This window comes from Dipodomys spectabilis, unplaced genomic scaffold, assembly GCF_019054845.1.
Source record: "Dipodomys spectabilis isolate Male_0828 unplaced genomic scaffold, ASM1905484v1 ptg000230l, whole genome shotgun sequence".
Taxonomy (NCBI): Eukaryota; Metazoa; Chordata; class Mammalia; order Rodentia; family Heteromyidae; genus Dipodomys; species Dipodomys spectabilis.
This window is the reverse complement of record NW_024870907.1, coordinates 5,756,542-5,772,265: the sequence shown is the minus strand read 5'-3', so window position 1 is coordinate 5,772,265 and position 15,724 is coordinate 5,756,542. Positions and strand designations below refer to the sequence as shown.

The following is a 15,724-nucleotide window of genomic DNA, read 5'->3' as shown; positions in this document are numbered from 1 at the left end:
CTGGACATGCTCCTCCACAGACAGGAGACGGAAGACTTGCCTAGGATTGGTGGGGTTCTGCAGGGTTGGGTTCCTAATTTGGGGGTGATAGCCAAACCCCTTATCGATCTCCAGATGGAGAAGAGCAGAGGCTGTTAGTATGGGATTCACACAACAAATAGCTTTCAATAAACTAAAATCACATTTCTTCATTGGCTTATATTGGTTATACAGGGGGAGATTTCACTGTTAGTTTTCCATAAATAGCTCCACTGTATTCTAGTCAATCCCACCTCATCTATTGCACTCTGGAAGCACTTCAAGTTCTTCCCCAGCTTTGGGACTTCCAGGTTTGGTTAAACAGGAAGGCTGGGGGTTAAACCAGAGGTAGTTACTGGCAATGCACCAACTCACTCCTGCGTAGAGGACATAGAGCAGGTGCACGCAAGCCGGAGGATGGACTGGACCAAGTGTTAAAAAAAAACCAGACCTAATTTGGTTCGTTGATGGAGAGGAATCACGGCAGGAGCCACAGACAGGTAGGATATGCCACTCAGACTGTGGAATCAAGACCTGTTTTTACTAGCACATTCTCTGCAAAGTCAGAACTTACAAATTGTGCAGACGCAAATGTAACCACTTGTGTTGCATGTAAACACGCCTTCCCAGCATGACTGGCTTATGCAGCCTTCTAGAAGGAACAAGGATTTCTAACTTGTCAAAATTCCCTTACTAAATATGAACCTTGAATCCTGGACTGGCTGCAAGCAGTCCGGAGCCCAGAGCCGGCCAGGCCCTGGCGTGATAACTCAGAACCAATATAGGAGTCCAACAGGACAGAGAAAACCCTATCCAAAAAAGTGCCAAGTAACGGAGCCTCACCACACCCTGGGTCTGGCTGCTCAGCCACGTGCTGGCGTGTAGCTTGCTCTGCCTGGAATCATCACCACCATCTCCTCCTCCTCCTCCTCCTCCTTCTTCCTCTTCTTCTCCTCCTCCTCCTTCTCCTTCTTCTCCCTCTTCTCCCTCTTCATCTTCGTCTTCTTCTTTCTTCTTATTTTTTGTCAGTTGTGGGACTTGAACTCTGGGCCTGGGCACTGTCCCTCAGCTCTTCAGCTCAAGGCGAACGCTCTACCACTTGAGCCACAGTGCCACTTCCGGTTTTCTAGTGGTTTATTGGAGATAGGAGTATCACAGACTTTCTTGGCTGGGCTGGCTTTGAACCATGATCCTCAGATCTTAGCCTCCTGAGTAGCTAGGATTACAGGTGAGAGCCACCAGCGCCTGGCTACAGTTTTCTTCTTCTAATTGAGTTTTTGCTTGGTTCCACAGACCACATAGGCATCTCAGTCTTGTTTCTACATACTTAAGGTTTTTAAGAAGACGTTATGATCCACAGACAGTCGGACTTTCTATGGGGAGCAAGGCAAGCCGAGGATCTTGAGGTTTCCTGTCTGCCAGTTTTCACACTCCAACATTGTCGACCAAACAGTGTTGAAGATCTTGATCGTGGCTTGGAGATGTGCGGGTGAATGGGAAAGACGAGGTAGGCACCTGTGGACATTCAATTCTGATGGAGACAAGGGTTAAAATGAACAGTATACTGGAAGATGAAGGGTTAGAATTGTTTAAGACCTGGTATATTTATATTGGTAAAGGCTGAGGACGATAAAGAATGGGAGAGGAGGGTCTGGAAGCGAGCTTTTGATCTTGCTGTCCGGGCTGTCCATCACGTCCAAGGAGAATGTGGGGATAGGACCTGAGTTCCTGCCGGCGCCCTCCTTCCTTCCCCTCCCTCACCCCTCCCTCTCCCCTCCCCAGTGTGGTTCAAATGCCAGCTTCCACCATCTTTGTGCTGTTTCTTCCCACTTTCTTTTTGTCAGAGTTACATCATTAATTAGTGTCTTCAAACCTTTCCAGTTTTCTTTCCAGTTGGTTTACTTTCTGCTCATTAATTTAACTGATCCTAAAACTTGTTTTCTTTCATTTCCTCTGGTGTGTTTTGTTGTCCTTTTCCTAACTTATGTTGGATATCGATCTCATTAATTTTCGACTTCTCATTTGATAATCTCAGCAATTAAGGATATAAATGTCCCTCTATGAACTGATTTGCTGATTTTTATGTCTTCAACTTTCATTCTTTTAAAAAAAATCTAACTTCTGTTATAATCTTTCCTTTTATGCATGATTAATTTAGAAATATGTTTTGAAAGGGTTTTCAGATATATAGTCTTTTTTAATAATCTTCCTGACATTAAATTCTAATTTACTTAAAGTTTTTATTGAACCATTGTGTAATCATAAGCTTTGGGAGTGTTAAGATGGCCTTATGGTCTAGTATATATGTTAATTAAAACCCACTCCATATATACTTGAAAATAGCATGTCTTCTCTAGATGTTTTTCATTTTTACCAAATGGAATGCTTAATCTTGATTTTCAAGTTGGCTGGAGAGAGAGAAGCCTAGGAGGTTTATTTAGTCAAGCACACTTTCCAGAGATGATTAGAACCTTCCAGAGATGATTAGATCACCAGGATTTTATTTTATTTTATTTTTGGTTGTGGGGTTTGAACTCTGGGTCTGGGCACTGTCCCTGAACTCTTCAGCTCAAGGCTAGCACTCTACCACTTTGAGCCACAGTGTCACTTCCAATTTTCTGGTGGTTATTGGAGATAAAAATCTCATGGACTTTCCTTCCAGGGCTGGCTTTGAACCGTGATCCTCAGATCTCAGCCTCCCAAGTAGCTAGGATTACAGGCGTGAGCCACCGGTGCCTGGCTGAAGAGCCTGAGCCACAGATGCATTTCCACTGTGGGTCCAGTACTGCAGCTGAGGACGGAGCTGGGCAGGGAGAGGCACAGAAGGAGGAGTCTCACCAGGTCTGTCTTCCTCCAGGCCCTCTTCTGTCCTATAGGTCCTTTCTTGCTGCGAGGAGCTGCACAGCTCTCCTCCCCCCCTTGACTTCCCCGAGTCTGCCGTGCCCTCCCTCCTCCACGGCTCCCCACTCCAGTTCCTGTGTCCTTCCTTTAGTCTTCCCCCTCTCCCCTTCCTCAGCTTCTGACACACCTCTGCAAATGATGCTTTGGCTTTGGCCTGGGCATCAAAGCTGACTGGGCATTCCAGCTGACTGGAATAAAGCCGTGGCCAAAGCAAATCTTTCCTCTTTGAGTTGAGTTTCTCAGGTATTTGTCACAGCAGTGAAATGTGTGTGGTTTTCTAGTGTTTTACAGATTACTGTATCCACGTAGCTAATATATCCACTTACATTTATATACACATGTGTCAATATTGGGTCTTGTACTCAGGGCCTATGTGCTGTCCCTCAGCTTTTTTCACAAGGTAGGTGCTCTACCATTTGAGCCACAGCTCCATTTCTGACTTTTTGTTGGTTAATAGGTGTTAAGAGTCTTCTGGATTTGTCTGCCTGGGCTAGTTTTGAAAGTGATTCTCAGATCTCAGCCTCCTGAGTAGCTAGGATTACAAGCATGAGCCACCAGCACCCAGAGTGTCTAGTAACTTTCATCTATCCTTAATAATAAGCTAATAACTAATAGCTGCATAGACACCGTAGGGTTTCCTTCTATGACAGAACATGATCCCATTAATTTTATGTGTTTTTGAAGTTACATTGTTGGGTTCATCCCTACTGGAAATTATTATATATCTTGATGTATTTTTCCTTTTGTCTTTTTGTGGGGATATTTTTCTGTATTTTGTTTTAACTTCAGTTCTATTTCATTAATACTTGACTCATCTATTTTCCGCTATTTTCTGGATCCTTTCTACAGCCAGAACTTGTATGTAGTTTCTTACAAAGTGCATACAAAACAATCAGCCTCTTGAAATTCAAGGTATCCATCAATCTTTGTCTTTTTTTCTTATTTTTGGTCAGTCATGGAGTTTGAACTCACAGCCTGGGCACTGTTCCTGAGCTCTTTTGCTCAAGGCTAGTGCTCTACCACTTTGAGCTACAGTGCCACTTCTGGTTTTCTCATGGTTTATTGGAGATAAGAGTCTCATGGATTTTCATGCCCATGCTGGCTTTGAACTGTGATCCTTAGATCTCAGCCTACTGAGTAGCTAGGCTTACAGGCGTGAGCCACTGGCACCTGGGTCAATCTTTGTCTTTTAACTAATGAGTCCTGTTGCCCAGTGGTGGGCATAGTTAGGTATGGTCTCCAGTTCTTGGAGTCTTGAACAACGCAGTGAAAGTAAAGGAAGAGCAACGTGGGAATGTGACTGCAGTCTGGGTGCAGGCCTGAACAGGAGAGGGCCAGGGCCCCGGGCAACAGTGCAGGGGCAGTTTAAGGCTGGTTTGGGTCAAGGGGAAGGTCAAGGGGGACTGTTTGAAATGGGCAGTTTTGAGTGACGATGGTAGTTATACAAAAGTTTTTCAACAGTGCATTTCCATTCCCACAATGCCTTTGGTTATAGAGATATTAATGATACACAATGCATAAATACACAGTTTTACTTTGGGTCATGCTTAAATGTAACATAAGAAGGTAGCTCTTGTCTCCTGAGATACCTCACTGGACAAACCTCCAGGTTATGAGGACACAGGTACCATGTTACCAGAATCTGGAACAATCTTTTGGGGCTGCCTTTCAGCATTCCTCGGGTGGTTGAAGATCTGTGGACTGGTTTTAAGGACCACCCTGGAAACCAAGGGTCCTGTTTCATCTGCCTACCCCAGTTAGAACTGTTTATATTTATTGTAATTTCTAATGAATATTGATTCATGTTTATCACCTTCAACATTTTCTATGTCTGCTACTTTTGTTATTGTTGGTTCTTCTTTGTATCAGTTGAGTTTGTTTTACTTGTTATACTTTCCCACTAGTGCTGTGGAACTTTTTGCACTCATCTGTTTATTTTTAGAGACAAGATCCTTTTTGAGACAGGATCTCACTAGCTAGCCCGCTCTGGCTTCACAACCTCCAGAGTGCTGGGAATACAGCCAAGGGCCGCTTTAGCTGGCTAGAAATTTTTCTTTTATACCTAAAAAGCTTTCTCTAAAAAACACAAGGATCTCAGGATACTGAAGCTTCCAGAATTCCTTTCTCCTTATGGACTCCTTTCCCTATATCCTTCTTTTAAACTTTCAAACTTCCTTTTTAAACCTCTCTGGTTGCGTTCTGTTTTTATTGTTGTTTCTATATTTTACGCAGCTTAACTTCGTCTGACCTGCTTGTCTGTTTGCTATTCTTTTGCTCACTATTGCCTTTTGTATTCCTCGATTTCTTCCTGGGTCGGTTTATCTTCTGTGGATTCCTTAGACTTTTCTGTTGGAAAGCCAATCGATGGTAAATTATCTTATTAAGTGATTGTGTATCTGAGAACGTCAGTACTCTATCTTCATTATTGAATGATAGCATTTTCTGGGCACACAGTTCTATTGTTTTCTTAGAAATACACTGGGATTTAGCACCTTTTCCTTGAGCATCCGCAGTCTCTGCTGGGAAGTTAATCCTTTGTCTGACCTTTGCCTCCCGTCAGGTTGCTGTCCTTCTTGCTGTTTTTAATGTCTTCTCTTTGTGTGACATGCTGCTTGCATTTTCTGTAGCTAGTCTATAAGGTTTCCTTCTCTCTTTCTTTTCAATGTATTCTTTGCATTTGTAAGTGTCCTTGTCTCTGAGCATTGCTACCTTCTTTCTCTTTCTAAAAATTCATCAAGTATCTAATAAAATGTCTTTTTCTGTTCTCTGTGTTAATTCATTTCAGAATTCAGGTGAGATGTGTCCTCTCCACTCTCCTTCCCTCTTCTTCCGATGTCTGCAAAACACACAGTCATTTGTACTTGGGTTATGTCTTACTTTACGGCTCAAAATTATTTAATCAGCCACACATAGGGTGTCTTCAAGTTTTTGATTTGTGCCGTTGTATATTTTGTTTTATTCCTGTTTCTTCCACTTAGTCATTTTTCAAATCAACACTGTTATTTTTATAAGCTCTCCTCTGGGCACTTTAATTTTTTTTATTCTTAAAGTATGTGTCATGCATGTAGTTCCCATTTTATAAGTGCAGCAATGCAAGGTTTTGTGACAGGTTCTGCTGAGTGCTTCCTGACTAGTGTGTGTGTGCTGCTGCCTTTGTGTTATTCTGACATAGTTTCCTCTTGCCACGGCTTGATATTCTTGGAACTGTATATGTGAGAATTACTTCAGCCTGACAGGGAGGTATATTCCGTAGAAGGGAACTTTTATTTGTACTAGATTCTGAAGGGCACCAGGTCACTACCAGCTCAGGGTAGGATGACTTAGAAACAATTTCATACTGGAGGCTTTCTTCTTTCCTTCTTTCCTTACTACATAGTTTGTATGAGCCAACCCTAAAACAACTGCCTGAGAATTGGCTTGGGTTTTCAAATTTTGGTGGGAATTTAGTATTTTCTGTCCATTCAGCACCACATTTGAGGAAAGTCATTCCCTTAGGGTATTTTGCTGTGCTGTGCTGTGTGTGTGTGCCAGTGTCGGTGTCTGTGTCAGTTATGGGCATCTTCCCTGAGCAGTAGCTCTTCGAGGTCACAGAATTGTGTGAGATACCGTCTGGCCCCGAGTTCCACGGTCCAGCTCAGTGCAGCCTTCACGTGAGAAGGTCAGGGACTATGGGGTTGGCAGGTGACAGGTTCAGCTTCACGGTTCCTTTCTTCCCAGAATTCCATGGCCTTGCTCTGTTATCAGGTCTCTGCTACAGCCTCTACGCAGAGAAGGTAGGTTGGACTTGCCGTTTCGGAGGGCACAGTCCATAATCAGGGCCCTTGCCCGGGGCCTGTGGGGATGTTACAGACCACCATGGAGCATGTGGTTGGGCGAAGGAGAAGAGGAGGAAGAGGCTGGAGCCTCGAGGTCCCCTGCAAAGGCACATCTCCGTGACCTGACTTCTTCCCACGCCAAACCACTTCCCAGAGCCTCTGCCAGGCTGGCCGGTGCCCCTTCGGTGGCTGTCCCCGGAGAGCAGCAACTTCTCTCGGGGAGGAGTTGTTTGGGTTCGTGGCTTCAAGGGCTCAGTCCCTGGGCACTCGGCTCCATTGCTTTTATGTCTGTGATGAGGTTGAAGGCTATGGTAGAGTCGTGTGGTGAACAGAAAAGAGAGAGGAGGGGTGGGAGGTTTCCCTGTGTTGAATAGAGATGGTGACAAAGCAAGGTCCAGTCTTCTGGCAGGTGGGCTGGGAACGTGGGAAATTGCTCAATCCAAATGCCGTCTGCGGGCAAACCGACTGGATGAGACCTGTCCACACGAAGGCCATCGGCTTTATCCAGAATCTGTTGGCTTGGCTGTGAATCCTATTTGAAAATGGCCTTCATGGACACATCCAGAATAATGCTTGACCACATACCCCGGCACCAGGTCCCAGCCCACGCGACCCACAGAATTAAGTGTCACATTCACGGATGCCAAGAGAGGTTGGCTGGAAATGTGGGTTTTCTCTCTCTCTCTTTTTTTTGTCAGTCCTGGGGCCTGAACTCTGGCCTGGGTGCTGCCCCTCATCTCTTCAGCTCAAGAACCCAGGGCCTCATGGATCCCAGGCAAGCGCTCTACCACTGAGCCACCTTTCCAGCTCCGGTGGGTTCTGTTTTTAGGAGTTTCTGATGCCTGGCACTGAGGACATGGAGACCGAACCTTCAAACCCAGCAGCCCAAGGTGTTGGGGCTCCTCGCTGTTACATGCTCTGGAAGATGGGAGGCCCTGAGGGCAGACTTGCTGTCAGGCACAGGATCTGGCCTGGGCGTATTCAAGGGGCCAGTCTACCGAGTTTGGTTAAATTTCTGCAAGTACTGGGATGGGGTGGGCATTGAACGCAAAACCTTGTGGTGGCTAGCCAGGCGCTCAGTCACTTGGGCCCCTCCGTCCTTCCGACTTTGCGTTCGGTTTTATTTATTTATTTTTGAGTAGAGTCTTGCATTTCTGTCCTGACTCACTGGAACCCGCACTGTGATCCCCCTGTTTTACTCCCGGGTCGTTGGGATGTTAGGTGTGAACTATCACACCTAGCTTTTCATTTGTGAGTTGGAGATCTTGTAAACGTTTTTCCCCAGGCTGACCACAGACCTTAGTCCTTGTGATGTCTACTGCTTGAGAAGCTGGGGCCGCAGGTCTGAGCCACAGCACCCCGTGAAGCTGTGCTTTTTGCGTAGATGATCTGACGTCGCGGGAGCTGAGTGGGCTTGCTGTCCTTCCTTCTCCTCTTCTTGCGTGGTTTACTGTGTACACCGGGCGGAGCGCAGCGCCGGCACCGGAGGGTAAGCCAGCACTGAGTGTGGGGTGCTGAGAGGATGGGGGTGGGCGGGCACCGCCAGGAGGTCCCCACGCTGTCCCCAGCCGCTTCCTGGGTCATCTGGAACTCGTTTTTTGTCACCTGGCAGAATCATACTCATGTCTCAGGAGTGACTCCCGTCCCCCAGGGAGCGTGGAGGATCGAGTGGTCCCCTAGCTCCTTTGGGGCGCTCCCTGAGCTCTATTTCCCCAGCCCACTGGTTCCCTCCCCCAGGCTCTGGAATGAGGGGCTCTCACCCGTGTCTGCTCCTCCCTGGGACTGTTGGTTACCAGACAGTGATGGGTGTGGTGTCCTCTTCCTGAGCTGACATGATTCCCTGTCCCTGCCACTCTGCCCTCTCCCTTGGAGGGCAGGTTCGGGCTGGCAGGAGCCCTGGGTCTGGAGGAGCAGGAGGCTGTGCTGGGAGGAAGAAGGAGGCCTGGCCGTGTGGCTGTGCTCGGAGGGGAGGCCTGGGGGGCCTGGAGGTGGTGAAGGGGAGGCTGTGGAGGGGGAGGCATGGGGAGAGGCTGTGGAGGGGAGGCTGTGGAGGGGGAGGCAGTGGAGGGAAGGGTGTGGACAGGGGGCCGTGGAGGGGAGGCTGTGGAGGGGAGGCTGTGGAGGGGGAGGCATGGGAGAGGCTGTGGAGGGGAGAGCATGGAGGGCAGGCAGTGGAGGGAAGAGTGTGGACAGGAGGCCGTGGAAGGAAGGCTATGGAGGGGAGGCTGAGGAGGGGAGAGCAGGGAGGGGAGGCTGTGGAGGGGAGGCTGTGGAGGGCAGGCTATGAAGGGGAGGCTGTAGAGAGGAGGGTATGGAGGGGAGGCTGTGGAGGGGAGGTGGTGGAGAGGCTGTGGAGGGGAGGTGGTGGAGAGGCTGTGGAGGGGAGGCTGTAGAGAGGAGGGTATGGAGGGGAGGCTGTGGAGGGGAGGTGGTGGAGAGGCTGTGGAGGGGAGGCTGTGGAGGGGAGGCTGTGGAGGGGAGGCTGTAGAGAGGAGGGCATGGAAGGGAAGCTGTGGAGGGGAGGTGGTGGAGAGGCTGTGGAGGGGAGGCTGTGGAGGGGAGGCTGTAGAGAGGAGGGTATGGAGGGGAGGCTGTGGAGGGGAGGTGGTGGAGAGGCTGTGGAGGGGAGGCTGTGGAGGGGAGGCTGTGGAGGGGAGGCTGTAGAGAGGAGGGTATGGAGGGGAGGCTGTGGAGGGGAGGTGGTGGAGAGGCTGTGGAGGGGAGGCTGTGGAGGGGAGGCTGTGGAGGGGAGGCTGTAGAGAGGAGGGTATGGAGGGGAGGCTGTGGAGGGGAGGTGGTGGAGAGGTTGTGGAGGGGAGGCTGTGGAGGGGAGGCTGTGGAGGGCAGGCTATGGAGGGGAGGCTGTAGAGAGGAGGGTATGGAGGGGAGGCTGTGGAGGGGAGGTGGTGGAGAGGCTGTGGAGGGGAGGCTGTGGAGGGGAGGCTGTAGAGAGGAGGGTATGGAGGGGAGGCTGTGGAGGGGAGGCTGTAGAGAGGAAGGTGTGGAGGGGAGGCTGTGGAGGGGAGGTGGTGGAGAGGCTGTGGAAGGGAGGCTGTGGAGGGGAGGCTGTGGAGGGGAGGCTATGGAGGGGAGGCTGTAGAGAGGAGGGTATGGAGGGGAGGCTGTGGAGGGGAGGTGGTAGAGAGGCTGTGGAGGGGAGGCTGTGGAGGGGAGGCTATGGAGGGGAGGCTGTAGAGAGGAGGGTATGGAGGGGAGGCTGTGGAGGGGAGGTGGTAGAGAGGCTGTGGAGGGGAGGCTGTGGAGGGGAGGCTGTGGAGGGGAGGCTATGGAGGGGAGGCTGTAGAGAGGAGGGTATGGAGGGGAGGCTGTGGAGGGGAGGTGGTAGAGAGGCTGTGGAGGGGAGGCTGTGGAGGGGAGGCTATGGAGGGGAGGCTGTAGAGAGGAGGGTATGGAGGGGAGGCTGTGGAGGGGAGGTGGTAGAGAGGCTGTGGAGGGGAGGCTGTGGAGGGGAGGCTGTGGAGGGGAGATGGTGGAGAGGCTGTGGAGGGGAGGCTGTGGAGGGGAGGCTGTGGAGGGCAGGCTATGGAGGGGAGGCTGTAGAGAGGAGGGTATGGAGGGGAGGCTGTGGAGGGGAGGTGGTGGAGAGGCTGTGGAGGGGAGTTCTCCCTGGCTGCATAGCGACTCAACTGTGTGACTGTAAAACTTGGGAAGATTTCTATTTGTCTCATAAGCAGAAGAATGGAATCCGTGTCCTAGCCTACATGGATGAGTTGTTCAAAAGAGCAAGTTTTAGCCCATTAACTTTCTTTTATTTTGCCATCTGTTGGAGTTTAAATAACAAGGCGAGTGGAGAGCACACTGGGGCGACCAGGAGGCAGTGAGAGGCGTTTAGAGCCCCCGGGGCCCGCAGCGAGGCTCCCAGCCCGCAGGGAGAGCCAGATGGGCAACCCGGACCCAAGCCTACCTCCCCCACCTCCCTTCAAACTGAGTGACTTGTGGAAGAAGGAGAAGGAGGCGTCGAGGTGAGGAAACCGCAAGCTAGCCTTGGCTCTGCCCCAGCTGGTAGGCTCCGGGCTAGGGTGGGCTGCAGGGGGTGAGCCCACCCTCCAAGCCCAGGCCTCACTCAGCAAGCTCAGCGCACAGGGCCTGTTCCATCGCTCTGGCAAATCCTTGCGGGTCTTGGAGCCCGTGGGTCTCGCATGGGCCCTAGCTCAAACCTGTGTCACAGGCGTGTTGTGACCGACCAGTCAGATAACGCGTTCAAAGCCACCTTGACAACAAAAAGACAACAGCCGGCAGGTCTTTAACTTTCTCCTGACTCGGCTGCATGTTGTTTGGAAGGGGGCCGTGTGGGCTGCATGGCGTTTGGAAGGGGGCCGTGTGGGCTGCATGGCGTTTGGAAGGGGGCCGTGTGGGCTGCATGGCGTTTGGAAGGGGGCCGTGTGGTGGGCAGCCCAGCCGGACACCTCTATTGCACGTGACACCACCCGTGTCTCCTGCTCCTTGGGTCCACTCATCCCTCTGTGAAGCCTCTGGGATGACAATGCCCCCCAGGCCCTGGCTCTGCGGTCACGCAAATTCCCTCCAGCCGAGTTGTGGAGCTGGAGACCTGGAAGGTGCTGGCTCCGGCTGTCTGGAGCCAAGAGCTCGTCCTGCTCACGTGCTGATGGTGCGGTGCTGGAGACTCACAGATGGCTTGAGGTCAAGAGCTTGGAGCGGTGGATGCGCTTGGGACAGTTCTGAGCAAGCCAAGGGCCTGCGTGTCACCGAGTGCCAGCGCTGTGCCGGGGACTCCAGGAGCATACGTCAGCTACTGCACCAGGCTCCGGTCTGTTAGGACCCTCCACGCTCACAACCCCAGGTGAGGGGAGAGGCAGGCTGGACAGCAAAGAAGGGAGAAGAAGAGGCGCTGGGAGGGGGCGTGGGGGTTGTGAGAAGGTGCTGGAGGACAGGCAGCGGCTGCAGGGGAGAGAAGAGGATTTCTGATCATCTCCTTTAGAGAGGAACTGACTGATCCAGGCCAAGCAAGGCCTGACTTGCTCTTGGACACTGGTTCCATTACAGTCTCAGCATTCCTCCAGCCTTTATCATTCATTCAGCCACCCATTATTCATCTATCCATTCGTCTGTTTATCCATCACCCATCCATCCATCCTTCCATCCATCCATCCGTCCATCCATCATCCATCCATCCATCCATCGATCCATTTTTCATTTATTCATCCACCCATCATTCGTCTATGCTTTCATCATTTGTCCATCCATCCATCCATCCATCCATCCATCCATTCATCCATCATCTATCCATCCATCATCCATCCAGCCATCCATCCATCATTCACCCATCATCCATCCATCTATCATTCACTCGACATGTACTTGCTGGGCCCTGCTCTCTGAGCACTGCTAGCTCCTGGGATACAAAGATGAATGAGATGTGGCTGAGTGTCCCATTCCAACAAATGGTTTCAGAAACACAAGATACATGTTCTCAACTAGTTACAGGGTGGGCACAGAGCAGGACAAGGTCAAGTGCCCAGCACTTCCTAAACTTCTGTGTGCCAGGTAAGTTTTCAGTGCTGAGCAGGTACACATCCCACTCTTAGGGGTCCTTGGTCCAGTAGAGGAGCCTTATGCATGTGAGATATTTGTGCTAAGAGAAGGAGAGCGTATGGAAAGGGGCAAGGATGTATGTGGTGAAGTTTGGGTTGGATAGCTGCAAATGTCTTTCTGGTCTGTGCATAAAAAGTAGAAGGAGGTGTGGGAGGCAATGAGGATCCTTGGGAGAAGCATTTCCTTCAAGAAAAGAGAAAGGGAGGGTGTCGTAAAGTATCATCTATTATGAGGGCTCTGAGAGCCTGAAGAGAGGACAATGGGGTTCTGTGGAAGGTGGAGGTCCCCGTGGAGCTGGGGTTCTGTGGATGGAGGTCTCCATGGAGCTGGGGTTCTGTGGAAGGTGGAGGTCCCTGTGGAGCTGGGGTTCTGCGGAAGGTGGAGGTCACTGTGGAGCTAGGGTTCTGTGGAAGGTGGAGGTCCCCGTGGAGCTGGGGTTCTGTAGATGGAGGTCTCCATGGAGCTGGGGTTCTGTGGAAGGTGGAGGTCCCTGTGGAGCTGGGGTTCTGTGGAAGGTGGAGGTCCCCGTGGAGCTGGGGTTCTGTGGGTGGAGGTCCCCGTGGAGCTGGGGTTCTGTGGATGGGTGGAGGTCCCCGTGGAGCTGGGGTTCTGTGGGTGGAGGTCCCCATGGAGCTGGGGTTCTGTGGATGGGTGGAGGTCCCTGTGGAGCTGGGGTTCTGTGGATGGGTGGCGGTCCCTGTGGAGCTGGGGTTCTGTGGGTGGAGGTCCCCATGGAGCTGGGGTTCTGTGGATGGGTGGAGGGCCCCGTGGAGCTGGGGTTCTGTGGGTGGAGGTCCCCATGGAGCTGGGGTTCTGTGGATGGGTGGAGGTCCCTGTGGAGCTGGGGTTCTGTGGATGGGTGGAGGTCCCCGTGGAACTGGGGTTCTGTGGGTGGAGGTCCCTGTGGAGCTGGAGTTCTGTGGGTGGAGGTCCCCATGGAGCTGGGGTTCTGTGGGTGGAGGTCCCCGTGGAGCTGGGGTTCTGTGGGTAGAGGTCCCTGTGGAGCTGGGGTTCTGTGGAAGGTGGAGGTCCCTGTGGAGCTGGGGTTCTGTGGGTGGAGGTCCCCGTGGAGCTGGGGTTCTGTGGGTAGAGGTCCCTGTGGAGCTGGAGTTCTGTGGAAGATGGAGGTCCCCAAGGAGCTGGGGTTCTGTGGATGGGTGGAGGTCCCCGTGGAGCTGGGGTTCTGTGGATGGGTGGAGGTCCCTGTGGAGCTGGGGTTTTGTGGGTGGGTAGAGGTCCCTGTGGAGCTGGGGTTCTGTGGAAGGTGGAGGTCCCCGTGGAGCTGGGGTTCTGTGGATGGAGGTCCCCATGGAGCTGGGGTTCTGTGGAAGGTGGAGGTCCCTGTGGAGCTGGGGTTCTGTGGAAGGTGGAGGTCCCCGTGGAGCTGGGGTTCTGTGGATGGAGGTCCCCATGGAGCTGGGGTTCTGTGGAAGGTGGAGGTCCCCGTGGAGCTGGGGTTCTGTGGGTGGAGGTCCCCGTGGAGCTGGGGTTCTGTGGAAGGTGGAGGTCCCTGTGGAGCTGGGGTTCTGTGGATGGGTGGCGGTCCCTGTGGAGCTGGGGTTCTGTGGGTGGAGGTCCCCATGGAGCTGGGGTTCTGTGGATGGGTGGAGGGCCCCGTGGAGCTGGGGTTCTGTGGATGGGTGGAGGTCCCCGTGGAGCTGGGGTTCTGTGGATGGGTGGAGGTCCCCGTGGAGCTGGGGTTCTGTGGGTGGAGGTCCCCATGGAGCTGGGGTTCTGTGGATGGGTGGAGGTCCCTGTGGAGCTGGGGTTCTGTGGATGGGTGGAGGTCCCCGTGGAACTGGGGTTCTGTGGGTGGAGGTCCCTGTGGAGCTGGGGTTCTGTGGGTGGAGGTCCCCATGGAGCTGGGGTTCTGTGGGTGGAGGTCCCCGTGGAGCTGGGGTTCTGTGGGTAGAGGTCCCTGTGGAGCTGGGGTTCTGTGGAAGGTGGAGGTCCCTGTGGAGCTGGGGTTCTGTGGGTGGAGGTCCCCGTGGAGCTGGGGTTCTGTGGGTAGAGGTCCCTGTGGAGCTGGAGTTCTGTGGAAGATGGAGGTCCCCAAGGAGCTGGGGTTCTGTGGATGGGTGGAGGTCCCCGTGGAGCTGGGGTTCTGTGGATGGGTGGAGGTCCCTGTGGAGCTGGGGTTCTGTGGGTGGGTAGAGGTCCCTGTGGAGCTGGGGTTCTGTGGAAGGTGGAGGTCCCCGTGGAGCTGGGGTTCTGTGGATGGAGGTCCCCATGGAGCTGGGGTTCTGTGGAAGGTGGAGGTCCCTGTGGAGCTGGGGTTCTGTGGAAGGTGGACGTCCCCGTGGAGCTGGGGTTCTGTGGATGGAGGTCCCCATGGAGCTGGGGTTCTGTGGAAGGTGGAGGTCCCTGTGGAGCTGGGGTTCTGTGGAAGGTGGAGGTCCCTGTGGAGCTGGGGTTCTGTGGGTGGAGGTCCCTGTGGAACTGGGGTTCTGTGGATGGGTGGAGGTCCCCGTGGAGCTGGGGTTCTGTGGGTGGGTAGAGGTCCCTGTGGAGCTGGGGTTCTGTGGAAGGTGGAGGTCCCCGTGGAACTGGGGTTTTGTGGGTGGAGGTCCCCGTGGAGCTGGGGTTCTGTGGATGGCGGTCCCCATGGAGCTGGGGTTCTGTGGAAGGTGGAGGTCCCTGTGGAGCTGGGGTTCTGTGGAAGGTGGAGGTCCCCGTGGAGCTGGGGTTCTGTGGATGGAGGTCCCCATGGAGCTGGGGTTCTGTGGAAGGTGGAGGTCCCTGTGGAGCTGGGGTTCTGTGGAAGGTGGAGGTCCCTGTGGAGCTGATGTTCTGTGGGTGGAGGTCCCTGTGGAACTGGGGTTCTGTGGATGGGTGGAGGTCCCCGTGGAGCTGGGGTTCTGTGGGTGTGTGGAGGTCTCCATGGAGCTGGAATTCTATGGAAGGTGGAGGTCCCTGTGGAGCTGGGATTCTGTGGATGGGTGGAGGTCCCTGTGGAGCTGGGGTTCTGTGGGTGGAGGTCCCTGTGGAGCTGGGGTTCTGTGGAAGGTGGAGGTCCCTGTGGAGCTGGGGTTCTGTGGGTGGGTGGAGGTCCCCGTGGAGCTGAGGTTCTGTGGAAGGTGGAGGTCCCCGTGGAGCTGGGGTTCTGTGGGTGTGTGGAGGTCTCCATGGAGCTGGAGTTCTATGGAAGGTGGAGGTCCCTGTGGAGCTGGGATTCTGTGGATGGGTGGAGGTCCCTGTGGAGCTGGGGTTCTGTGGGTGGAGGTCCCTGTGGAGCTGGGGTTCTGTGGAAGGTGGAGGTCCCTGTGGAGCTGGGGTTCTGTGGGTGGGTGGAGGTCCCCGTGGAGCTGGGGTTCTGTGGAAGGTGGAGGTCCCTGTGGAGCTGGGGTTCTGTGGATGGGTGGAGGTCCCCATGGAGCTGGGGTTCTGTGGGAAGGTAGAGGTCCCTGTGGAGCTGG

The 15,724-nt window shown here is 53.2% G+C and overlaps 1 protein-coding gene across 1 annotated transcript in view; it reads right to left on the bottom strand.

Moving 5' to 3' along the window:
* Window positions 1–12,704: 12,704 nt before the first annotated feature.
* Window positions 12,705–15,724, bottom strand: part of LOC122123566 (proline-rich extensin-like protein EPR1) — a 31,546-nt gene continuing 28,526 nt past the window's right edge. The window contains exon 6 of the mRNA XM_042697926.1: window positions 12,705–15,376. Within this exon, the coding sequence (XP_042553860.1) occupies window positions 12,705–15,376 (2,672 nt within the window). The remainder of the gene's footprint in view (window positions 15,377–15,724) is intronic.